At 46.8% G+C, this 27,348-nt stretch overlaps 1 protein-coding gene across 2 annotated transcripts in view; it reads right to left on the bottom strand.

The window, feature by feature from the left end:
• LOC119373741 (protein phosphatase 1 regulatory subunit 21) overlaps nt 1–27,348 on the bottom strand; it is a 175,310-nt gene that overhangs the window by 120,243 nt on the left and 27,719 nt on the right. For both annotated transcript variants that reach the window (XM_037643806.2, XM_049410767.1), the window contains exon 9: nt 11,590–11,691. In XM_037643806.2, coding sequence (XP_037499734.1) covers nt 11,590–11,691 — 102 coding nt within the window. The remainder of the gene's footprint in view (nt 1–11,589; nt 11,692–27,348) is intronic.

The raw sequence follows: 27,348 nt of genomic DNA, 5'->3' as shown, positions 1-27,348 counted from the left end.
AGCCATTTTACACAGCCTGCCATAGCTGCAAGACACAAACGAAGTCAAGCCAAGAGCCAATCGAAATTCAACATGGCCTACGATATGACCGGGCGTGAATACAGTGAACCGAAGCGTGGGAGCACGACTGACACTTGGGCTGCAGAAATGAGACAGTGGCAGCTAATTCGTGTAGTCACCACCTTGGTCACCAAACCACGTGCAATCGGACGATCAACACCCGCGATACAGGCAACACCATCAACAGAGCATAAATGAAACATGAGCGGCATCCAGCCACTGTAGTTGAGAGTAGCTTTCTTTTAGGAACTTTTGTGCGTGCTGTTTTGTGATCGAACCAGTAATAAGTTAATCTAGATATATAGTGAGTATGTGCAACGCAATAAGATGAAGACAAGAGAAGACACATAAACGACATAGAGTGTCTTCTCTCGTCCTTGTTTCATTGCGCTGCACATACTCAGTATATATCAAGACATGTACCAACTAGCCCATCAGCGAATCCTTCTAGAAGTTAACCTAGTAAAGAATAAGATATTTACAAATTACTAAAGTTACGTGTACATAAGTTAACAGCCATCTCCCTAAAAGGTCCCTCGCGTTGAGACTATGCATTCGGTCTGAAATCGAATGCGAATGTGTTTCGTAAACTCATTTGACAGGAAATGTCATTTTCATCGAATGGCATTAGTTTTCCCGTGTGACAGCAAACAAATGACATCACAAACGAATTACATTCGCTGTAAATGACATTAGATTTGCCGTGTGACAGGGGTATAAGTCCGCAACTCTTTAGAGCATTATCTTGTTAATGTGCAACCAGAAAATGCTGCTAAATTGTAAACAAGAAGATTAGACGAACAGTCAGAGAGCAGCCATCAATCAGGCTGTTTACACGAAATAATGTCACATGCCGGGTTCAGCGCAATACGCAAGGAGTGCATTGTGGTGAAGCATTACTGACAAGGAGCACATGCCGCATACTATTTCTGCAAGTGTCCCTTCTAGTTTCCAAGAGGGGAAGAAAGGGGTACATTCTCACCCATTCAATCCGACACGAGGGCTCTCAAAGCGGGTTCCGCGAAGGGAGTACTATGAGTGTTGAGAATTAATTCACCTACATAGAATTTATTTTCCGCCAATTTACACTGTTTATTACTTCAGAGAAATAATCTTGCATAGCACTTGGGATTTAATGAAGCCACCGCAAACAGCATCAGCACTTTCATATTCTGCGAGCAACTCAATCGGCAGCAGCACTCCAGACTTGCATTGCGCGATTAGAAGGCACACTGTGGCTGCACTGAGCACGCTCGCAAGCGTAGTTTGTCACAAGTGCACGGATGGGAATCGGAAGTTTTGCAGGCTGACAGCGACTTTTTTCTAGACTTTTCTAGAGATTGACAGCGGCTGTTAAAACGGTGTCTTATAAAGTAAAGCTGCTATGGGGGCTAGTTGGTGTGAATACATGGCTTCCGTTTCAAAATCGCCCAGTTCCTGGCAGCGCGAACAAGCCATGTCTTATAAAGGACGCGTAACCGAGGTCACGTGTTATTTGTGACTGACGGCGCGTCGGTGTCCATTTGGCCCCATTTCTATGCACACTAGTTTGGCACCATTTGGTTTCGCAAGGAAGACTCGTGAGAAACGCTTTGACGCACACCACTTTCACATGCTCACGCATTTAGGCTGTGCGTTGCGATCGGTATGACGAAGAAAACACTTTTCTTTCGCAAAATATAAAACTACTGAACGTCCTAATCTTTCAATCTTTATTTGCGTGAAGACTGGGACATGCCACCAGTTCTGCTCAGTCTTCGCACCACTAGTCAGTGTGCCCAATGTTTTTTTTTTTCCACAGCAGTTTCAAGCACTGGTGAAGCTCTGGGATCAAGGTCCAGACTGCCACACAGAAGGCCTGGTTTTCATTTTATCACTCGAACCAAAGATTCTTATTTATTTGCATCTTTCAATTTTTCACTCACAACCAGCGACGCTGACACTGGAATTTTTGCAGCATGGGCTCTTTAACACTATCACATCGATACCTCAAGTGCCAACATTTAAATGGCCATTGAATACTCGGAATAAAAACTTTTGGCGGCAAATATGGTTTTCATCCAAAGCTGATGCAGGCCACTTCTCATTAATAGCTCAGATCCTGACGTCCGGTAGTTATACATAGATAAAATGTAAGCCTTTCCTTTGCACCTTTTTTAGTTTATTAAATTACGTTTACTGAACGGATCCCATATTATCACAGCATATTCCATTGCTGGACGAATTGGTGTTTTAGTATGTGATAGAATTTGTAGAGTAGTTTTAACCTTGTCTTCATACTTACATGCCACGGCACCTTCCGAATTTCTGAAGAAAAGAGCTTGGAAGCGGCACATTGCACAGCCTCTGCTTTTCGTGGAAGAACAGACGTGCTTGGCCTCGTGATTCGCTGAAGGGTTTTGCAGAGTTGCGACTTATTTTCCCATTGCTGCTTTTGTGCAATGACATCTGAGGGCAACCCTGGCCCGATCTATCCCAGTTTGCAAATGTTGCTCAGTTGGCAAAGAGCAATTAGACAAAAACTGCATCAAGTTGAAGCAGAAAGGCATGGCAGAGTGTTGCTGTTCAGCTTCAATTAAAAGAGCGTTGCCGCAAAGTTTGTGAACCTCTTTTTTTTTTTTTTGCTCTTAATAAGTGGCTATTGATTTGTTAATTGCAGCAAAGAAACTCATTTGCCACAGTGCGAGACAAATGTTTAATTATATATACCCGTATGTTACAAATGGTTGTACCTTCTATTTCAAAGACCCCTTAACAGACTGATGTACTCGGCCTACTCGTGGACAAATACTATCACGTGACCACGAATACCAGTGACGTCACTGGCCACCTTCTGCCATGTCGTCAGTGCTGCTGTTCCGCCTGGTATGTTGGGCGTTGCGAGTGCCTAATTGTTTCTTCGATCGTCAAGCCACGGCACTTACCTAGTGTGGCAATTGGCAAGGGAGCTGAGAGAAGTATAAACATCGGTTAAAAAAAGAAAAGTTCAGTTCACTGCAAAAATTTTGCCAGAAGCTGCAATTTTGTCCTTGTCGTTATCATCCAACTGACACGACAATTTCCAACAGCCTTGCAGCAGTCGCAGTATTAGACATGCTGGGCCAATCTGGCTTCGATCATTTGTAAAGCAGTATGAGATGTGACTATGGAAGCAGTGACATCACAACATTGGCGCAACCTTTGGATTGGACGCATCGGCCCCCTCAAATTGCACTTCATGGCAGTTTGCTGCTGCTATATGTTTGCCCGTTTTTGTGCACTCTGTAAAATTGTGGATGTGAAACATGTAAGTGGTAACATTTTATTCATTCATACTTGGATCAGGCAACGCTGAGCTCTACAAATACACAAATCCCACGTACGTACAGCACACACGTCTATGTGTTCATTCAGGGAGACGTGGAACTGGCCTAATCATACGTGTCAACGCGGATGACACTACGTGATCGAGAGAGTCAAAGCCGTTGTTTGTCCACAATCCCAGCAGTAGAGGACTTCAGTTTGTCCGTAGACTTCCCAACGTTTGTGAACTGATGGCAGCAGCGTACAGCAGCGGAGTTGGCGGTGACATCTTGTGGCAATTTAACTACGATATAGTTTGTTTAACTTCCTTTTTTTTCTGTGTTTTTGTCGAAAGAAAATAATGAGAAAGTGCGACTTGATTATTATCTCCCTGTCAATGCTTTACACAGGGTCGGTAAGCGGATAAGTCACTGCAATGTTAGGTCTCTGGTTAGGCTTAGGCTCTGCATCATCAGGTGTCGCTGCCAGCATTGTCTGTCTCATGCGTGTCTCTGGTCACATACATTGTTTACATAGGGCACCAATGTGGGTGCTTCACTTTCTTATTTGTGCTTGCACAAACTTCAAAAATCAATGCTTTAGGCTGCATGCACTAAAGGTGTATAACACCAACAACTTGGAGACATCCATGCAAGAGTGGATGTGTCTGCCCACTGAAAAATGAATCTGTAGAACAAGGCTATTCCAGTACATGAAAAGTGTAATTGCTTCGTGACTGATGTGGACTGCAATATCAATGCAATCATGAACCATGAAGTTGTGAATGTGCAGTGTCAGAACTGAACTGCCACAACCATCATAAACGAAATCAATGAGGCCATGGATGGACTTCTCAAGGCCTGCATGTGGCCAACGTGTCCCAAGTAAAAACAAAACCCCAGTTTGCTGCAGATGAAAGCATGGTCATGCTCAGCGTGATTGTGAGTGCAACAACGCAGTTCTTAAGGTGACGGTACCACCATCGCCATCTTGCGAGTAGTTTCTGCTTGAGCCACCAGAAGACGCCACTAAGTCACGTTTGGAAAAAAAGGGAGGAAAATACAATCGCTGCCGTCGTAGCATGCGGCGGCGAAGAGCCTGTTCCTGCTGCAACTAATCCATCCTTTTCGGGAGCGCCGCTGCTTCCATAATCTCCTTTGAAACATTTCAAATGTGCGTGACGCCCCCCCCCCCCCCCCCCCCCCCCCCCCCGCTCCCCAACAACAACAACAGCAACAAAAAAAGGCACGGACCCGAGAGCCTTTGTATTGCCATGCAACTGTCCAGAAAAGAGGTGCCTCTTCTCTCTCTCTCCTGGTAACATATAACTATTTACAATAGAGTGGTTAGGCACTGAGCTGCGCTGCCGCAAGGGTTGCTGGAAATAATGGTTTGGTTTCTGAACCGACTCTTTCTCTCCCTCGCTAATAAAGAGTAGAAGACCGTTCGTTTGCGCAGTAACTTCTCGAGGAATTTCTTCAGTGGCCCTGAACACCGGCAGTGTTGGGTCGCGTGGAACAGCCCCAACCTTGTGCACGTGCATAGTAATTATAGATTTCTCCACTGTCACTAGCTTTGGTTCGACTGTAAATGTAGTGTGGGTGTCGCGCATGGTCCGCTTGATACTTATGTCGCTACATTCAGAAGCTACCCAGAAAGCTCCTTTCCACTACTTCCTGGCTATCATTACACAAAGCCTCCTTTTCGCGCCTTGCAGTGAGCCAAAAATGGTGATATTATATGCATGAACGAAGGAAGGGCGTTGCCTTTTTGCCAGCTAGAACACCATGAGCCTCATGCATGCCTAAACAGGTGTACGGGGCGCTGCTTCCTTTTCCTCTGTTGCGTAGCTATTTGAAATCTTCAAGAATGTGAATGGGGATTTAGGGTGACATCGGCCATGTTGTGGTGCAAGCGTGGCGAGCAGGCAGAGAGCGGAAAAGGAGGTCAAGCAACGCAACATACATACTTGGAGGGCCCACTCACAAACATACACGAACGCACTGCTCAGCTTTAGCCAAACGTATGAGAGGTATTTTTTTTTTCAGCTATAAAACGAGTCCTCCTAGCACCGCAGCGAAGAGCACAAGTCGTAACACAGATGCAAATTGCGTCCTTTTGGGAGTATTGAATAATAAAATGTGTAAGGGCTCTTTCTCGGCGAAACCCAACCTATCTGTATAGGCCGAAAGTCAACACCCGAAAACTAGCTCAGCTTTTCGAAGAGGCTCTCCATAAGGCTCACGGAAGCGATTGTTATTGTACTAAAATTGTCATTTCTTCCCGCAGGTTGGCTGCTATTGGCAAAGTTGGGCAAACTTATGCTAAGCAGCCAAGTGTGCAGCTATCCGCGATGCGCAGCGCCTATAGGGGCGCCACTGAAAGCCGCGTAGCGGCGACCGTTGGAACCGCTCGCGGGTCGCGTAGCAGACGCCTCATTTGCGTGCGTGCGATTCGCCGGTTGTGCGCGTCCCAGATAATTACTTTTGCGGCAACAGTGTGCGCAAAGGAGCCGCACTTTATAATAGTGGACATGTGTCCGATGTCACAGCTGTGTGGGACGACAATGTCCCCATATGCGACAAGTGTTTGTCACAGACAATCGACAAGCTTCTCCTACGAAGTGGAGCTCATCGTAAGTACACCGCTTTCTTTATAACGTCCCTATCACTAATGCCTGCATGCGTTGACGCGTGAACCAATGTTTTTTCTCGACACAGTAGCTTCGTTTACGTGCCACGCGCTGATATAGTAGATTTTGAGGGAGCGCTGTCGCACCGGCGTATAGATTTCACAGGGTCGGCCACGTGAAGGGTCAGCGTTGGTAAAACTTTGAAACCAGCACGATAAACTTGCGAAAAAATAAACGATAAGCTTGTCATCATCGGTGCAGAAGTGCACAGCGAACATTCTGCACCGATCATCGCATTCCAGTGCCATCAATAGGTAGAATGCAGCCGATTTCGTACAGCACACGTGTGATTCCACGGCGCTTTTTTAAAGGAGCCGTCACCTGCCCTACATTCTCTCGCATTGCGCTTCGCGCCATTCGTTTTTCAAGTGAGCCAATGTATCGCGTCTTATCAGTAATAACAACCTCATGTGAATTGTAGTGTCTACAATGCAGGCGAGGCGACCAAGTGTAAACGTAGTAGCGTTCGCTGAAAACGTAGCGACAAAAAAAGAAGAAATAAAAACACGGTAATCGTTCTAACACTGCCGTAAACAAAGCGCGATTGCTTAGCTTCTACGTCGTACAGCCGCAATCCACCGCCGCCGTCGCTTTCGCTCATGAAATAGCACCGGAAACCTGTATATGCGAGTTCCTGGCGATTTTTTGTGTGTGTTTGAGCAGCCGACAACGCAGCAGGTATTTTTCGACATCGCTGAGGCCCGCCAGAATCGTTAAATCACGATGAAAAACACATCCATCAGTGCACTCGCGTATATACGCTCGCGGGAACACTGCTCGCCGGGCCCCGCGAGCGCTTCCGAGCCATGGCGGCAGATGGCGTCGTCAGCGCTTTGCGCATCGCCTATAGTACAGAACTCAATCTATGCATTGCTTGTACTTTCAGTGCCGGCCAAAATTTCCCAATGTGCATTATTATCAGTTGTCTACGTAGCGACAATGTCAAGTAAGAAATAAATAAAACAGAACACAAAGAGAGACGGCAGTTGAACGAAGAACGCAGTCAGTGCAAAATCTCCACCGAAGCATCAAGAAGGTTGATCCTGACAAGGACTTTTTTTTTTTTTTTTGCTATAGCTTTCTTGCTTCTGCTCGAGGTGGTGGATGTCGCCGCATCCTTTTTCCCCGTCTTAGCACAGTACACATGGTTGGGAAAGTTTAGAGTCCTCATCAAGCGCGAAAAGTACCCGTCGCCGTCTACACGAGTTCTACAAAAAGAAAAATCATTGGTTGACGTCACCTTATGACGTCACAGATCACCAAAATTTTTGTCACCGTGATGTCATTAGATGACATCGCTGCTTGGTCAAAGGTGGACAGATACCCGAGGAACTGACAAACCGCATGAGGTGCGGAAAGCTGTCAGTGGGGGGGGGGGGGGAGAAAGTCGACTGAGAAGAAAAAGAAGGCAGCTTTGGCGTTCGAATCCTGTTAGTCAAATGCATAAGGGAACTTGAGAGTTTTATTGGGATAGATATTTCGCACACCCCCTGCGCACTTGCCGGGCTTTCGTGAATGCGACAGCGCACCTGTCAGAACCTGATCAGTTCACGCACATGGTACTGGAGATATTTTAATTCGTTGCAGAGTCGCCACACAGTGGTGTGGTAAACGAAGTGATCACATAAAGCGGTTGCTTTAGGAAATTCGCACGCGCTCACCGATGCGAGCACTCATAGCGCCAGCATATGGAATGACCATAGCGAAAACTCACGAACAGATTTTTTTTTCACGTTTTGCCGCCAGACATTTTTGAAATGCGACAGAAGCCCCAGAGCACGCAACTAAGCGCAAGGGTTTCAAAAAAGGCGCCCGCGGCTTCGCATAGAATAATTTTTTGTTACTTTGCTAATTAGTACAGAGACTGCACTGGTCTCAAGCGTTATTTTTTTTCTTGAGGCACCCTATGCGGTCACTTTGAATTGAAACGTCACCGTGGAACGAAAATTCTATATTTCAGAATCGGCGTCCAGATTTTAGTGATTGTGGAAATCAGTATCGATGTGTTTTTTCGAAACCTGACGTCAAACCCCTTTCATAAATGACCCATATATAGGATATTGGAAAGGCGTTCTTTCAATGACAATGTTAGGTGACATTTTTTTTCAAATTCGCTGTGCCCCCCCCCCCCCCCCTCTATGTCTTTACCATCTTCGGTGTCTTGGTACTTGTGGGACTAAATTTCGTGATTGCAGCATGCTAGCTGATTGAGACCCCTGGCTTAGCGAGTGGAAACTGCAAAATCGGTCCCGGCGCCGCATTTGTTATTTGGAGGGCGGGGGGATAGGCGGCTCACACATATGCCTAACTCAGGGGATTACGGCTGCACCCAGTGAGCTCTCGTTGAAAAGGTCCATTGGAGGGGCACGCTTGAGCACATCTGTTTTCTGCGAAAGCCTCATTTACTAGGTGTCTATGGCGGCTGATGCCGGCGATACTGAGACGGTAAATGAGCTACGTCGCGCGCTCTGGCCTGTGAAGGGTGCGTAGAAAATAAGACGTCACATGATCAACGTGAGCAAAAGGATTATCTGCTAAATTTAGTTTTGCTAGAGGTTGTTAGTTCATATAGCATAAATTGTGCGCGTGTTGTCTATTTCATGCAGTCCAAGCTTTATTCCTGTGTTTCCAAACTTCAGTAGGCCTCGGGACGCGTCCCGTTCGTTTTGCTGCGCGCGGCTGGGAACTCTAGAGTTCACGCAGCCATCCGCACTTTTTGCTGCAGTCGGGGAAATATGGCTCGCTAACTGACAGCTTGCAAAATAGTTACTGCGCATATGCGAGCAAGCTTGTTTTCCACACGAAAGCCTCAACCACAGACTAGCAGACGAATATTTTTTTTCCCATTTACCACTAATCCCTGTCTTTCCTTTTTTTCGTGTTCCCCATTTGCTCAGTGGAAAAGGAAACTTACAATGAGGCGGGACATTCCTGAAGTACATTTTGAGAAGCCTTGGTGCTGATCCTGCACCTTCGTATGAATGTGGAGGGGTGAACACGTTTAGAGCAAGAAAAACAGTCAGGGAAGGAGAAGTTTTACAGATGTTTGCAAAGTGGGCGCCAGATGCAACACCCTGTACGACGGAGTTGCTTTGTCGGCACTTTCGGAAAACGGGAGACAGCACGAACGAATGGATTCGCAGCGCGCCATTGAGTACACAACGAGCGCGTAGCAGCAATGGGCATTTCTGAGAAAGCGTCCTCCGCTCCCGTCGTAGTGCGATGACGTCAATTGAGGCCTCAGCTAGTCTAGAGGGTGTTGGCCAGGGGTCGCTCACTATTTTGCAAAGTGTCATGGGGCTTTTTCAGGTCCGAACAGCGCCTCCAGTGAAGATCACCGAAATCGAAACTGGGGGTCCATGGCCTCCGAAGTTACCCGCCACGCACCGGTAAAAGAATCTCGTGGGCCTGGTATTTTTCGGGATAATTTGCAAACGACGCCAGGTGCCCCTCAGTTCGCACCAGCCTCTGAGTTCACACCTGTCGCCGCCCCGTGCAACGTTTATAGAAGCTGTTTAGCCCTGTGACCCCCCAAAAACATGGCGCGCGTCAAGTCACCACCACTTCGCATGCGCAGGCTAGTCTCCAGAAAAAAAGTCTATTGTTATCCTATCATTCAACCGGCGTCACGTGAGATAGTCAAACACACATACACTGCCAAACAAACATCACCTCCCCGCGAGGGGAAAGCAGGCTTCCAGGTAATGTCCTACGACCCTCAAAAATATGAGGAGGCAAGGTCAAGAAAAACGCTTCTACAGTCACCTGAGTACAAAGGCGAGCAACCAAGCAATTCCTGGAATGCTCGGCACAATAGCCTAACCTGCTGGCTATGCATTCATGATGTACAGTGCAACACGCTTTCTTCCCTTCTCTTTCCCTCTCTTTCTTTCTTTTTCAGCAGCCTCATGGGGTTACATTGTGCATTGAAGACGTGGCGAATAGATTTAGCCTCTGAAGTCTGAAGAAATAACCCATCCGTGTTTTGGCGGCTTAGTAATGTTTAGAGGCGCCACTTTTGACGAACGTCCGAACTGACGCGAAACAACTTGATGTTTTTTTTCACAGATGGCGCCACCGCCAAAAAAATTTCTTGAAAATCTTTTGTTTCACGCACCACTTCGTAAAGTTAGTGAGCACTGGTGATCATGAGACACTACTTGGTCCTTTTAATGTGCAATACTTGTTGTGAATTAGCCTATAAAAGAAAAAAAAGTAAATTTGCACGAACCTGGCAAGCAGAAAAATGAGCTGAATTCACTGCTGTCCTACAAATTTTCTAATTAACTTACGACAATTTTCTCTTCATAGAAACCTAGAGAAAGGCTTGCTGCTTGAATATTGAAGATTTCGGAGTCTCAGCTTGGATAGTTTTGTCCCTTCGTCGGTAATGCCTGACCAAGTAGAGGCATAAATTACCGAATTGAAGTAGTAATAATTCAAGAACTGTTCATTAGAACACAAAACAACTTCGCATAGACATAAAGTACATTGTAGCCTGGAAACCCATTCAATATTGTTGTTCTGCACAGAACAGAAAAAAAGTTATTTACTTATAAACTTTCAATATTTTGCCCATTTTTATTGGAGCGTGCATCAATTTCTAATTGGTTTACTGGCAGTATCTCTTCATAGAAACCTTGCATAACGCTTCGTTAAAAGGCTCAGCAAATTTCATTTCGTTATGTTGAACAGTTTTGCTGCACTGGCAGTACAATGGAGGCTTGTGCAGCAAAAACGCTGTTTTTTGCTCACACTGTTTTCATTTCCATGAACTAACACTCCAGACTAGGCGACAATACTAGCTATCATTAGAAAGTGGAGAACGTAAGCTTTCTACTGCAATACAACTCATATTCATCCATAGAGCAGAGCAAGCACAGTGAGCCAGTAAACAACGACTAAAATGTCGAGTGCTTGCCACTGGAGTGGGACTGCCACCTTAAGGCGATGTCAGATACAGTGGAAAATGCAAAAATAAAGGTCATCACGGCACAAATAGGTACGCGGAATTCTGGCTTTCCCATCATTCTCATACAGTTGGTTCACACTGATGACCATGCTGCCATTTTACGTTGGTTAGATGTTAGCACCCCTTTCGCTCTCTTGTGCCAAGCATTTCTGCCATTTTGTGTTTGGAGTGCTCCAAAGGTTGACCGAATTACCTCTGGTCCGTATCGACAAGTGTTTTCAATGGCCAACCAGAGGATGAGTCTGAATTAACATTTGAAATCAACACTGCAGTAGTTTGTGCGGCCAATGTATGACATTTTGCAAAAGCTTCATTGTTTGTCTGAACACTGTGTTGCCCTTCCCTATCACAGCTGCAATGACTGCAGAAAAGTATGCAAGGCTGTTTAAAGCAAAGCAAAAATATTTATTTTATTCTACAATACTGCAGGCAGCTACGGTGCCCAAGGTTAAACAAAGAGAATTTCTTAGCACTTTTCAAACAATGAGGCATCTTGGGCATTCCAAGTAACTTCAACAAACAACGCCCCCCATAAATTACTGCATCCTAGTGTGAGTCCTCAATGCAGAAGAGGGCTGCTTACCAAGATGTACAATTCTTGTTGGCAAATGGTGTCAAAGTAAGCCTGGTAAGCCTCTTCAATGGGCTGCAGGTATGCCACGTTGCCATGCAGGTGCTGGGCAAACTGTGCACGCAAGAGAAAAAAGGAGGGCTTCAGTAGATACCAGAATCAAAAACACTTCATTATATGCTATACAAATTATGCAGCAAACGCACTCCCTTCCACATAAGCTCAACAACCAGATGCACGTCACCCGAGTAATATGCTGCACCTCAACACAACGCAGAATTTTTTGCATATTACCCCAATCGAAATGCAGCTGGCAACCAGCGTGCAACCTTTCAATGAGCAGCGGAAGGCCATTCATGTGCGTCATTACTGCCAGGAGGCACCTCAACTGAAAGCTCTCAAAAGCATGTGACAGGAGCATTGCACTCACAAGGATCCAGGCCATGCCTGAAACCCTAACAGGCACTAGCGAGGCTTCAAATGTAAAAGTGTCATGAATTCCACCCTGCTGCACCAGGGGAGAAACAACTGGCTCCAATCAAGGTTACCACACTGATGTGTACTGTGTAAGAAATCCTATATACAGTCACTTATTATGATCATATTTGAAGCAAGGTGTGAATACCAAATCGAATTAATAAAAAAAGCCAGACATCAAATATTAAAAATTTTATTTTCAAAGGCCTTGTTCGTGTGCAGAAACTCGGTACGGCCTCTGATGAAGTGGACGGGGATATTCTTTGGTTGTATCGTGGTGCTTAGTGACAGAGCTCTGTCGAATTCTTGACGATGACGAGAGGCAGTTTCTGTATTGCCGTTCTTTGAGCTGTTCTTCCTTATGCCTGGAATTGACGCTGAGGAGCTGGGACCATCAGAGTAGGTTTAGTATGAGCATTGCTGGCTTGCACAATTTCTTCTATAGAGGCGATCGTCGTGCCTTTGTTGACGTGCTTGCAGTTGCTGCTAACATTTCTGAGCATCCCCACGCAGCTCGGCTTTGCTACTGCAACACGAATCTCGCGATTGATTTTCGTATAAAACATTGAGCGCAAATAAACAACACAGGATGAAGAAGGGAAACACACACCACAAGCGCTCAGTCACAACTGAATCTTTACTAGATGATAAAAGCTACATATAGCATACAGAAAGCGCATTACGCATGTCACAAGGAGCTACAAGGCATACACCCAAGGCACGTGTTCAGTATCGGTTAATTGAATTCTTGTCATGCAGTGATAGAGATGGTTGGCTTACACAGAGTGCAGCATTCTTGGTGATATATAATATGCCTCAAAGATTTCTCGTGTGGTCTGATGCGGGTGACAAAACAAAATGAGCATGCTTTCTAACAGAGGTTTGCATTTGCATGTCTGACAATGGGAGGAAGGATGAGAGGAAGGCACCCCATTCAATGAATTTTAATGTTCTCTAAGGCCTGTGTTAATTCGTAGACTGGTCTGGCTGATGTACACATGACCACAGGAAAGAGGAACATCAGGATCTGATGCACCACCCCTAAATGGCAGTTTACAAAAGCACTTGCATGTTTTTGACTGCCTTTTCCATTGCACACTGTAGAATCCTGCACCCGTCTGTGCCCTATGGAGCAGAAGCTTCTGAGGTGTTGAAAAAAGCACCCCATACCCCTGCCCTACACTGTTAAGCCATGAAACATCTTATCAATACATGGTATAACAGCAATACTCCTGGTTTCATCATTAGTGAGAGGAGGAGGGTGCCCGTGTTTTTCTTAAACGATGCGCAAGAGCTTGCTGCAATCGATACAGTAAGGTGCACCGGGTACCTTGAGGCGATCAATTTGCACATAGAAGCTATTGTTCAGCTCAATAAATAAAAAGGTTTCATCTTCTAGCAAACTGCGCAGCAGACGGGACACAAAGAAGGAACGAAAGAGACCGACGAGCGTTCCTTTTTTGTGTCCCGTCTGCCGCGCAGTTTGCTAGAAGATGAAACCTTACCAACCCGCCCAGCTTTCGACGCTTGTTACAAATAAAAAGGCGCGGCCCGTTGCGTGCACACAGAACAGTTGAACTTATTGCTGCTGAGACACTACAAGAGAAAGGTGCTTTAAGAGGGCACACTGGTCTTAGAGATGAAAAATCATGGAAAAAATCAATTTTCTGAATACAGTATTTTCGTAACATACAGGCATTGTCGCAAGTGCTGACCAAGTTTCTTACATCTTGGATTCATATTTCAGCCCCAACAGCAATTTATATTACCAAAACAAGCTATATTTCGATTGAGAAAAAGCACAAAAATTGGGCTTTTATATCGATATGCTGCTTCCGAATGACGTGTGCTGCAGCAGTAGGCATGCAGGTTATGTGCCTGGTGGAGACTAATCATCTAACAAAAAATATTTCAATATCTTCTATTACGTGTGGCTCAAAATGAGCTTTACCTGTTTTTTGCATTTTCTCAAAACAAGCTTTTACTCACCCTGCTTGTTTGGTGCAACAATTGCTCAAGCTCTAGAACAGCTACAGCTGTAACGTTTTTTGCTGTATGAAGCTAAATGCATAAAGCTTGAAATGCTGCAAGCAAATTCCTTCTTTTCTTCTTCTATGATTTTTTAAACTGCCAGTGTTCTTGATTGTTAGTAGCTGTACTGTAAATGCTAAATTTCAATGGGCTGCTAAATTGTTAATTGTTGTTGGATTTGAAAACTGCTTGCAGCAGTTCAATTCTTATTCGTTCTGCTTTCCACTCATGCATTAAACATAACTTTCTGCCCGGTTTATTATTATCTATTGTCTCACCAAATCATAGTAATTAATATTTAATTATCTCAATAATTATTTGAGTAAAAAAAAATTACTGTACTTTTAAAATCAGCACAAAGAAATACATATTGTTATGATGAAAGATGTTTATTTGAAGATGGGCTGATGGGCAAAAGGGGCTGAATGGCTGCCGCCTGGCACCGATACACTCGCAAGACAAGTGCTCTTCGTCCTCCTCTTTTTTTCGTCCTGCCTGTCGCGTTAGCGTAGCACTCCTCCCTCCACAGACGAAGCCCGCCGGGCGAGTAACAGCTACGTGAACGCGGAGTTGCGCGGACGACAGCGCTTTAGGCGCGCGACGTGAACAAGTTGCATCTGCCGAGAACGGTAGCCGTGGTTTAGGAGACGAGCTATCGAGTACATGAGGTCACTGAGGCGATCGACGATGACGAAGGGGCCGGTGTAACGTGCCAGAAACTTTTGACACAGGCCACGCTTGCGAAGCGGCGTCCAGAGCCAAACTATGTCGCCTTTGTCGTAAGATACGTCCTTGTGCCGTGAATCGTAGGTGATCTTGAAACGGTCCTGAGATGCCAGCGTACGAAGCTGAGCTACACGCCGTCCCTCCTCTGCGCGGCAGAGAGTCTGGGCAATAGAAAGGTCCACATGAGTATGAAATGGCAGAATGGTGTCAAGGAAGAGTCGAGGTGGTCGAACGTAAAGAAGATAGAAGGGGCTGTAGGCAGTGGCTTCATGCCTCGCCGTGTTGTAGGCGTACGTAATAAAGGGGAGGATGTCATCCCAATTCTTATGCCTTGAATTGACGTACATAGAAATCATATTGGTGAGCGTTCTGTTCGTGCGCTCGACGAGACCATTTGTCTGCGGGTGATAAGGGGTCGCGTGGCGAAATCGACAATCACAGAGACGCAAGAGTTCTTCGACCACGTCGGCAACGAACTGGCGTCCACGATCACTCACAATAATGCGAGGTGGTCCATGGCGAAGTATGACTGTAGACAGGAGGAAACTCGAAACATCGATTGCCGTGGCTGTTGGTATTGCTGCGGTCTCCGCATAACGCGTCAGGTGGTCAACACAAACGATGACCCAACGGTTGTTGTTTGATGAGCGCGGGAAAGGGCTGACAAGATCCACTCCGACCATTTCGAAAGGTGTTGAGGGTGGTGTCAAAGGGTGAAGGAGTCCGACCGGGGCAGTGTTCGGGCGCTTGAATTGTTGGCATTTGTCACAACTGGCCACATACTTTTCTATAGTCCTTCTCATTCTAGGCCAGTAGAATCGACCTTGAACGCGGTGATACGTTTTGGCGAAACCCATGTGTCCAGCGGTCCCGTCATCGTGCATAGCACGGAGCACGTCTCGTCGCAACTTTGTGGGGACCACTAATAGTAAGCGTGCACCATCAGCCGCATAATTCTTTTTGTAGAGCAGGTCATCTTGCATAACAAAGCCATTGTTGTTTGTCGGCTGAGCAGCTGAGTCGAAAAGGGCATCCAAGTGCCGGTCGTCACGCTGTTCTTTCCTGAAGGTGGCGAGGTCGGGAAAACGTGTATCGTCAATGGCGGCTAGGAATTCATCAAAATTGTCGGCGTCACAAGCAGTTGTGGGTAGCGGGAGCCGCGAAAGACAGTCGGCGTCGGCATGCTGGCGGCCACTCTTGTAACGGACCATAAAGTCAAATTCCTGCAAGCGTAGCGCCCACCGAGCAAGGCGACTAGACGGGTCACGGAGACCAACTAACCAACATAGCGAATGATGATCGGTAACAATCGTGAAGTGATGGCCGTAGAGATACGGGCGGAACTTCTGGACAGCAAAAACTACAGCGAGACACTCTTGCTCCGTTACGGTGTAATTCTGTTCGGCCTTGCTCAACGAACGGCTGGCGTACGCAATGGCATGCTCGGCGTCACCAAAACGCTGGATGAGGACGGCACCGAGGCCAATTCCACTGGCGTCGGTGTGCACTTCCGTTGTGGCAGAAGGGTCAAAATGGTGGAGTATGGGTCCGGAAGAGAGCATGAACTTTAGCTGCCGAAACGAAGAGTCGCAATCCGTTGTCCAGGTGAAAGGCGTGTCCTTGCGTAGCAATGAGGTCAGAGGGTACGCAGTTTCGGCAAAATTGGGCACAAAATGTCGAAAGTACGAGCAAAGACCTAAGAAACTTCGTAACTCGCGTTGCGACTGCGGTTGCTTAAAATTGCTCACTGCGGCAACCTTCTGTGGGTCTGGCCGTACGCCGTGCTTGTCCGCTAGATGTCCGAGTACTAGCGCCTCTCGTTGGCCAAACTGGCATTTCTTTGAGTTGAGGGTAAGGGCAGCCTGTTTGAGGCACGTCAAAACAACGTCAAGTCGCTGGTTGTGTTCTGCAAAAGTGCGACCGAAAATTACGACGTCATCTAGATAGCATAAACAAATCTCCCATTTTAGGCCACGCAGAACCGTGTCCATGAACCTTTCGAACGTCGCGGGCGCGTTGCACAAACCAAACGGCATAACGTTGAATTCAAACAAGCCATCTGGTGTCACAAAAGCTGTTTTCTCTTTGTCAGTGGAATGCATCGGTATTTGCCAATAGCCCGATCGGAGGTCCACAGATGAAAAGTAGGACGCCGAGTGGAGAGAGTCAATGACGTCGTCGATACGGGGGAGTGGATACACATCCTTTTTCGTCACGGAATTGAGGCGCCGGTAGTCGACGCAAAACCTCCAGGATCCGTCTTTCTTTCTCAAAAGTATGACCTGTGCAGCCCAAGGGCTAGAAGAATCTTGAATGACGCCCTTGGCCAGCATGTCATCCACCTGGTCAGCGATAACCTTACGCTCCGACGCGGACACGCGGTAAGGCTTCTGCCTTATTGGATGCGCTAACCCGGTGTCGATCCTGTGACGAGCCCGTGTGTTGGGAATGCACACTTCCTTAGCTTCCTGGCTGAAATCAAACAGCGATGCATGCTTCCTGAGGACACTGACCAGCACTTGACGCTTCTCAGAGGTCAGTGACTTGTTAACCATATTCAGGAAAAGCGATCAGTCTTGAGGAACACCAGGGCTAATATCAGTTGCTCGGGCTTCTTCGTGCGATGTGTCATTATTTAAAGCTGCTATATCGATGCTGGTATCCACTTCAAACGATGCAAGCCTCATACCCTTGGGTAGCACAACAGACTCATCAGATACATTTGACACCCAAAGTGTGGTTGTTCCGCGGGCCAAAGAGATGACGCATCGAGGTATGAACGCACTTTTCTTCGTTATGATCGAAGACACCGGTTCGGCAATAGCAGCAAGTGCATCAATGTCACCACTATCAGCAGCTACTCGAACTCTGGATACGGAATGTGCCGGGAGGACGACATCTTCAAGGACGGCGAGGGTGCGCGAACAGGTAGAAGGTCGGTCGGCAAGAGGGGGCAGGAAAAGCTCGCCGGTCCCACAGTCAAGCGTGGCACCGCACTGCTGTAAGAAGTCGAGGCCAAGAATTACATCATGTGTAGACTGAGCAAGAACTGCAAATTCGGCTTGATATAACTTGTCGGAGAAATAAACGTTCACTGTGCACACACCAAGGGGTCGGAGCAATTGTCCACTTACAGCACGAAATGTGTTAGCGTTGTCCCAGTGAAACATTACTTTACGACCGAGTTTGGTTTTGAAATCCAGACTGATGACAGATACACTCGCTCCCGTGTCTACTAAGGCTGACGTAGCAACATTGTCCACTAAAACACTAATCTTGTTGTGATGCATGGTGACTGGCGGAGGCATAGGGGAATGTGGCTGAAGATGACCGGCGACCTCACCTCCATAGGTCGCGCCGCCTAGCTTCCCGGCGGTGGGGACGTGAGACGTCGTAGAGGAGATGGAGACCTGTGTTGCCGTCCAGGTGGTGGCGTCAAGCTCCGCACGGAAGCTGGCGAGTCGCTGCGGTAATTCAGCCGATAGGGCTTCCTGCTATCAGGGCCGGGAGGCCAGTTGGCTCTGTCACCAGGGTAATTGTTGCGCCGATAGAAAGTGCGTGGTCCCTCAGTTGATGGGGCTGACATGCGGCGTCGCTGAGGACAAAATCGGGCGACGTGGCCGCGGACGCCACATTGGAAGCAAATGGGGCGCTCACGAGACATGCTGAAATTGCCAGCGGGAGGATACATGGCGCAGCCGTCCCACGTTTGAGAAACTGCAGATGGGCCGCGTACGAAGCCGTCGTGGCCCTCGTAACCGAGATGGGCGTTCACTGCGGGGCTTGGTACCATTGGACGCGGTGCGAAGTCGTATGCATCAACGGAAGCAGCGTTGATGGACGTCACACTCGGATCGCACGAAGGAAGAGGCTCCCGAGCCCGAGGAGACGGAACAGACGCCGCTTCACGTCGGTCGAGCTCTTCCCGCACCACTTGGCGGATAATTGACGCAAGGTCAGACGGGGCTGGAGCGACGTCAATGCTGGCAACAGCCGTTACGTTGGCCAAGCGGCCGAACTTCGGTGTGATGCGCCGAGCTCTCAAGGCTTCAAATGTGCGGCAGTGAAGGATGACGTTACTCACGGACTCTAGATTCTCCTTCGCGATGAGGTACTGATAGACGTCCTCTGCAATTCCTTTCAGAAGGTGACCCACTTTGTCCTCTTCGGTCATCCGAGGGTCCAGGACCTTGCACAACTGGAGCACTTCCTCAATGTACGTTGTGCAGGTTTCCCCAGGAACCTGAGCGCGTTGCATCAGCGTTTGCTCGGCACGCTTCTTTTTGGCCGCTGGATCTCCGAAGCACTTCCTAATCTCGTCGACGAACTTCGGCCACGTTGTCAAGCTCTCCTCGCGGTTTTCATACCACACAGACGCGGTTCCCTTAAGAAAGAGGCCGACATTGGTAAGCTGACCGGTGGCATTCCAACCATTGAACCGACTTGCCCATTGGTAGAAGCTCAGCCAAGCGTCCACATCCTCACCGGCTTTTCCTGCGAAGGTTCGTGGCTCGATGTAGGGTTGCCATGAGTGACCTGAGGCGGCCGGTGTCGGGAGACCGGAAGCAAGTGCCAGATGCTCGTTGTCCGTTTCGGAATCCATCTCTGGCGGCAGACCAGCAATTCGTCTACTTCGGCGAATCACAACGTACTGCGTCTCTTCAGTCGGTGCGTCGTCGTTCGTAGGGAGCGCCGTTATCGTACCCCGCACCTCTCACCAAACTGTTATGATGAAAGATGTTTATTTGAAGATGGGCTGATGGGCAAAAGGGGCTGAATAGCTGCCGCCTGGCACCGATACACTCGCAAGACAAGCGCTCTTCGTCCTCCTCTTCTTTTCGTCCTGCCTGTCGTGTTAGCGTAGCAATATATATCTGTGGTTTTTAATTGAATCTGGTCCGAAAATGAACAAGATAGCCCCAGGTACCATGTCCCCCCTTAAAGAGCGCACGAGTGTCTTTGCATTCTTGGCAAATATTATCGGGGATCATGCCACTCCTCTGGATGCACCATTTTCTGCAAAAACAACGATATCTTATTTTAACATAATCTTAACTTAAAAACGCCATACAGTGTCACACGGAAGTTGGTGGTAGCCAATGTTGACATCCTTTATTGTCGTTCAAAGAAACCATGAAATGCAGCAGCTCCTTGGCATGCCCATATATGGCGGGATACAATGTCTCATGCACACCACAACCCTGTTTTTTTGTCTCTTTTTTTGTTCTGAATGCGCATGGCTGTACGTCTACTAGTGCCAACATGGATGGAACTGTCAAAACAGCGTTCGTGCCCGTGCGTTTCAGTGCAACGCAGTAGGCCGCTTTTCTCTTTTTCTTATTGTGCGGCCGTGGTTCAGCATGTGTGCACAACTTTTATCTAACGCTGTGCAAGACAGTACAATTCCGCCTTTTACAATTTTTGAATGCGCCAACGCGAAATTCAAGATCGGTTTCATGGAATGAGGGCTATACTGCCAGCAAACGTGCTCTGCAGTGATGTTCAAGCGCACATCAAGGAACTGCAACCCGTCAGCACATGGCATCTCACAAGTCAATTCAGTTCCCATCCCTTCTTTAAAGGGACACTAAAGAGCAAAACGATTTTTCTCGTATTAGCAAACTACTCTTTTACAATACCAAGAACACCATGCTTGCTGCGAGAAGACTCTTAGTAAGCGAGAAATCGCGTGAAAAGAAAATGTGGGTGGCGACGCCACCTTGAAGTTTCCGCACCATTCGCCGTGACGTCACATATTTTGACGGCGCCTGCTAGGCCCTACGTAGTTCTTAAACGGTAGAAATGAAGTACACTGTCCTCTGAGGGGGCCATAGAGTTAACATACCAAGTTTTAGGAAAAGTTGTTGAGCCGATGGTGCCAAAATACGATAAATATCATTTGAAATCCATGATGTCATGCATAGAAATCCTGGCGCAAAATTTCGAAATGAAACTTTGAACTTCATTTTTTCCTTTAATAATATACCTATGATGGTGAAATTAACGACAATACAGTTCTGAAAGTACAATTTATCAATCTAAACCGATTCATTGTTTTTCTTTAGTGTCCCTTTAAAGACGTTTAAAGTGTCTTCCCTTCTCAAGCAAGACTGAAATAGTCTACGTATCTGAATACCCCTTTTTGCAATTTGGTGTTAACAGCCTTATCCCCCTCACTAAGAAAAACGCAGCTTAAAACGAGGGCCAAACATAAACATATGCCCACTTTTTGCATGTACAATTTTCTGAGACAATTCACAAAGGCGGCCTTCAAGTAAAAATTTCTAAAGAAGATCCCACACCCCACTTAATCCAGAACAGCCCCTCGTTGTTGCACTTTTCTACACTACTTAACACTTGGCCATGTGGCAAGGAATGATAGAGATCAACTACATCAATGCTGAAGCCTGTGAAGCCAGCGAGGTCATTACTGCCAAGAAACTCCACAACAACATCAAAGTTTTTTGCACAAGACCGGTCAGTTATAGTTAAGCACGACAGATGCTTTTGGATACTGCTGGCTGCCACGTGTTTCTTTCTGATACAACTGCTCTAAATGGCATTTCCAGTTTGTGGGTTTTAATTGTGAAAAAGACTTCTAGTTCTGCAGCTTTCACTTTTTCAACACTTGTCCCAAGCTTGTCTAAGTTGAGTCTTGTCAACAAACGTTTTGCTCTGGCTTTTACTTCCTTGCTTTTTGCCGACACTGGCTTAAAATTTTTCCCAAACACTTCCACGGCTTTCTCTGCGAAAGCACCTTCACTAATGGTAACAAAAAATACCTTCTTTATCCCCAGTGAGAACCCTTGGTTTGTTTTCGGAACAACAATTTATCAGCGCACAACTTGGACTTATTGCACAGCGCTTCACTCGAGACTGCGTCTCTCTGGCTAACCGAGAAACATTCCGAGCCGCTGCTGATTTTTCCTCCCGGGCAAATGGACGGCTCCACCAAGAACTTAGGCCCCTGTCACAGGACATTTTGAAATTTCTCAAGTAATGGTACATCACTTAGGTTCAGAACATGTGCATCAGATTCAACCTGGCTCTCCTTGACAGGAAGTTGCAGCCGAATGCGGTTCCATAGGACTTCCGTCGCATGGTCCGTCACTTTGCTCCATTCACCATATGTCCCACAGTGGGTGCCTCGCCGAACGTCGGTCTTTATTAGTTTCTTTTGTCCAATAACGATTCATTTGAGAGCGTGTGCTTGTGGTGTGCCCTGCGTTGTTTATTTGCGGTCAAAGTCTTATAGGAAAATGCGATACCAACAAGCGCACCTAGCTATACTCGCGGTTGACACCTTCTATGTCTGCAGATTTCCAAGTGCCAGTAGAAACACTGGAACGAGGCGGAATGGTCTTCAAGCACATTCAAGGCATCGGCTGTGGTGCTCTCTCTGAGGACTGCACCGTGGTGGCTCAAGAAGTCCATAGCGAGAATGACATCTCTCGAGCAATGGACTACGACACTCTTGGGATAGCTCTGGTTGTGGCTCACTACGCAGACTCCCGCTGCAGTTACTAAGTGGTGTCAAGACCTTTACTTGACTTTCTTCAACTTCGTGGTGAATGGTCCACTGATGACCGAGTTGTCTGCTCTCTGGAGTGACAACGTTGCGGCCGTCATAAGCACTGCAATTGTGGTACCGTAGAACCTTGCCGATACGTTCCTCAAAGGACTGTGAAAAAAGAACACAAGAGCCAGGAAACATAAAAGCCGTGAAACGCCAAGAAATGACAAGTTAGAGTATTGGCGAGAAGCACACAATTTTATTTCAAACCCTTCGCTTTAAAAAATCGTAGTGTCACCTGGCACATTTTCTCACACCTGATCAGTACAAGGCTTTCTTGGTGCTATCCTGTTGGTCTATTTGGAGTTTTGGAAGCACTAAGATGACACCGCACAAGCACACAACCAACATGACAGCCCACTAGAGAGAGACCGGAAACGCTAGAAGACCACGAAAAGCATTTCTTGCAATAACGACAGCGATTAGTTGACCCCGGCAGCCAGTCCACACAAATAGGATGACTCCGGGCGACAAAAACTAATCTCAATGTCCATACTTTTGTTGAATGCATCAAAACCAATGTTTAGCACCCAAACATATCATAAACGCCAAGATAAAAAATAGAGATCTCTGAAGTCATGTGTTCTGGTGGTGGGACTCTAAAATGCACCATAGATGTCACCCTCACTGCATCTGGAGGCCAATTCGATTGTCAAGCCACCAAGTGGACCATGCCAAGCCACGTGAAAAGGCAGCATGGCCGTCTCGGAGGGCCGGTTCGTAACGTACAATGTGGGAATGGTAACAGCGGGGCTCCCAATGCAATGGATCCTATGGGAGCTTTGCCAGGGCAGGCCAAAAACAATGTAACAGCCAGAAAAACACAGCGCCCAGGAACGTAACATTGGGGTTCTACTGTAGTTCGTAGTCTTGCATTACTGTTAGGTTGCAGTCTTAGATAACGGCTGCATCAATTAGTTCCACTGGTGCTACGTGGGATCTTCAGGTCTTCCGGCGATAAAGTTCTGTCTTCAGAGCTATGTTTGGGTGGCGGCGTGTTCTTAAGGTTTTGTCCCAGCATCATTGGCAGCGGTAGGGAATCTTTGGTGTTGCGACAGACACCAACCGTTGGTTGCTGACACAAAATTTCCACTAACCCCACCGCCGTCAGTTGTCACAAATTCCCGGCAACTCATGAGAAGGTGCAGGAAATTTGTCAACTGGTCTTGCACAACAGGTGCACTTTTTTCAAACGACTACCACAGTGCTGAGGTCGAACTTGTGAAATGAATGCCCGAGTGCAGCACCACTGTGACCCAGCTCAAAAAGTGCAACTGAAACTAATGGACCTTACGAACACATGCACATACGAAAGGGGGGCCCCCACTCACCACCTGGCCTTGAAGCCTTTGCGGATGACGCAATGGCACCGTGCATGGCATCATGGCTCAATCGGGACGCATGCACGAACGCTGTTTCATCTCCTGAATGACTCTTGGTCCATATGGCTGTAACTATATGATGGCCCCAAGATCAGGCTGCACCATGTTCTGACGCACCGGCATTGCAACTGATAAATGCCATCAAATCCGAGACTTTGTTTGGCCCAGTTTAGCGCAATCTACGTCGATTTTATCTGGATGACACAGTACACCCCATTTGGCGCACTTGCCACGTAAGTGGAATCTCTGCATTTGAAATAATGAACCTTTCTACTTGTGCGAAAGTATCAACAGCAAGCCTACTAGCTTTTAACGCAACAGCACTAAAGAGCTCATTTCGCAGAAATTCCGATGTCTGCAGCGGCACTGGCGTTGGTTGTGAGTGAAAAATCGGCACTGTCCGTGAGCGAAAATTCGAGATAGATGCAAATAAATAAATAATTAAAAAATTCGGTCCGAGCGAGAACCGAGCCCAGGCCTTCTGCGTGGCGGGCAGGTCTTCTACCACACAGGCACGCCAGTGCTTAAAACTTTCGTGACCGCGCCTATTCCCATCGATAGTATGTTATCGATCACTTCAAGTTTGAGTTTTGGCACTCTCTGAGCGGTTCTGGACAGCTAACACAACACAAAGGGTACATTAACATGTTTTTTATCAGTTTTGTTTGCGAGTTTCTTTTTTCCACCGTGGGGAGATATTTAAAGCTCGTTCGCAGTCGGGTAGGTGAGTGCTCGTTGTTTCAGACTTCGTGTCGAAGTCGCTCGCGGGTGCTCCACAGAAACGGCGTATTTCGACGGATTCTGATTAATCTGAGCGGGAATCTCTGGATGATGGTAGCAGCACAGACACGGAAGACGACTTCGATTCGCTAGGCTTCAGTATGGACAGCGAAAGTGCGTCAAACCTCCCCAGAACATCAGCAGCTATCTGCCGGTAAGTTTCGTCTTCTCCTCGGGTCGTTTTATCGCTGCCGTGCGTCAATTTAAACGTATCCGGTGCGTTCTAAAAATAACAGCTCTTATCTGCAAGGTGTTAACTTCATTTGGGCAGGAGCATTTTGCGCCAGCTGCAGAAAGAGCGCAATTCTCTCCGCCAAGACGGCGCAGAGTGGACATTGACCCAACGCTCCGGTGTGCTGCGCAGCGGCGTCTTTGTGTTGTTTTTCACCGCAGAAGTCATCAGAGAGATATGCAACCACACAGATAAGTACGCGTGAATGCATACTTTCGAAAAGCCAACATACAGTGAGAGGGACGGATCCATGGAGGGACGTTACTGAAGAGAAGATGAGCAAGTTCGCGCACTCCACGCGTACATGGTAATCGTTGAAGTCCCGCGCTTGCATTGGTGTTGGGGTCGACGACACGTATTTCCAGGCCTTCGTCTACCGTCAGTGATGCCACGGAAAAGGTTCAAGACTTCTTGAGTGTCTCTGATCTGAAGAAGACAACCGTTGCATCCCACGAGAAGCTTCACCACGTGTCTTCTCTATTGCAACACATGAACGATTCTTCTACGCTATTTTTAACCCCTTCGGAACCTTTCAGTGGATGAGAAAATGGTGAAACCTAAAGGTCGGTATGGTATTCGGCAGTACATGAGGGAGAAAGAGGTCAAGTGAGGGTACAATTATGAATTCTTGCAGATTTGTAACAGGCGTTGAAACGAACAGGCTGTTCATTTCAACGAATACCCCCCCCCCCCACAGGAAAATTGAAAAATACCAGAACTGCAGACTATGCTAGGAAAGTTGAAAAGAAAAAAATTTTTTTCCCGAAACATGTGCAGCCAGCCTTTGTTTCACCATGTCGGGAAACTGCATTGCGTGGTGGCATGATAGTCACTAGTGCCTATATTTTCGTATTTATGTAAATAATCTTTGTACTTACAGAGCTTATATTTCCACTATTATTCTAAGAGGGCTTTGCGTTCAAAACGTATATTTCGTTCTTTTTTTTAATGTTTACCCTTTGCAGAGTAGCATTGATGTTTTTATGAATCTTTTTCCTTTTTGATGCATTTTTCTTTGTTTGATATTCTTTTATTATATTCGAAATAAATCCGTTGTTTGGAATTAATACTGTTGGAAAGTCCAATTCATCCTCTATCGTTTGATACCCTACACTTTAGCATCAATTATTTTCTGTGGCAGGAAAGAAAATATTTCCTGGACTAGCCAAAAACAACCGATTTTTCCACGGTCACGAAAGTGTTAAAACTGCTTTGTAAAAAAAAGAATCAATGTCATGTAGTGGGAGGAGGCTCCTTAATGCATGTAATATTGCGTGGCAGAATCACATAATTGTGCCAGGCATAAAAACATGTGAACTGCACAATGAGTGGGTGGTTTAAAGCTGCCCACCCATTACAAAGTGCACAGGTGCGTGTGGCACCTCATAGACGCGTATTGGGTACTTTGCCAATTTGCAAAAGGAATAATTATGGTGCAGTGGGCACTTGACAACTGTACTAGCAGTAATCATTCTAGGATAGTTTGAAATGGCCGATGTTACGCGCACAAACGTTCCTCTCCTTGTGGCACGGCTGAAGGCACAGCGCCCGATCGTGTTCTCCTCTGGAAGGGAAAGCTCAAGCGTCCTCCAAGTTCTTGCTTCGTTTTTTGCCCCTTTCTGCAACAGCAACACGGCAACACAAATCTCTATAATAATAATATATGGGGTTTAACGTCCCAAAACCATGATATGATTATGAGGGACGCCGTAGTGGAGGGCTCCAGAAATTTCGACCACCTGGGGTTCTTTAACGTGCACCTAAATCTAAGTACACAAGCCTCAAACATTTTCGCCTCCATCGAAAATGCAGCCGCCGCGGCCGGGATTCGATCCCGCGACCTTCGGGTCAGCAGCCGAGCGCCATAACCACTAGACCACCTTGGCGGGGCCACAAATCTCTATCAGATGCTGTGTTGTTATAATAATAATAATAATAATAATAATAATAATAATAATAATAATAATAATATTAATATCTGGGGTTTTATGGGACAAAATTATGATATGATTATGAGGCACACTGTGGCGGCCCCTAAAGTACATTTGTCCCATAAAACCCCAGAAGGACGGAAAGTGTTGCTAGTCGCGAAACACAGAGTATATCCAGCTCAGCCGAGTGAGGCTACGGCCATTTGTACTGTGGTTGCATCAACAGTGATGTGCACTGTTGGGCATGCGAAAAAAAGGAAAGACCATCGAACATGTGATGCTACGGTTTCAGGGCACAGACGCTTTGCAAAAATCTATAAGCTCTGCTTTTCTTAAAGGGGTACTGACACGAAAATTTTCAGTTGTCGTTTTTTTGCGTCAAACGAAAGGTCAAGCCCTCAAGAGCCTAAAAAAGATAGTGCTAAGCGTGAGTGCGCCCTGAAAAAGTAATTACAGTACGTTTTTAAAAGCTAGTTTCGGTTCCTACTGTACCCTGACGTCACAACACGGTACGAGCTTCTTGTCATGTGCTCGCACAATATATAGTGACGTTTCCACGACTGCACCGCACCATGGCTCCGCTGGTGACGCACAAGCGGCCATTTTGAATGTTTTGGTGACGCACACGCGGCCATCTTG

This window comes from Rhipicephalus sanguineus, chromosome 11 (genome assembly GCF_013339695.2).
Source record: "Rhipicephalus sanguineus isolate Rsan-2018 chromosome 11, BIME_Rsan_1.4, whole genome shotgun sequence".
NCBI classification, from domain to species: domain Eukaryota; kingdom Metazoa; phylum Arthropoda; class Arachnida; order Ixodida; family Ixodidae; genus Rhipicephalus; species Rhipicephalus sanguineus.
The sequence above is the reverse complement of the archived record's forward strand: the minus strand, read 5'-3'. Positions and strand labels throughout refer to the sequence as shown.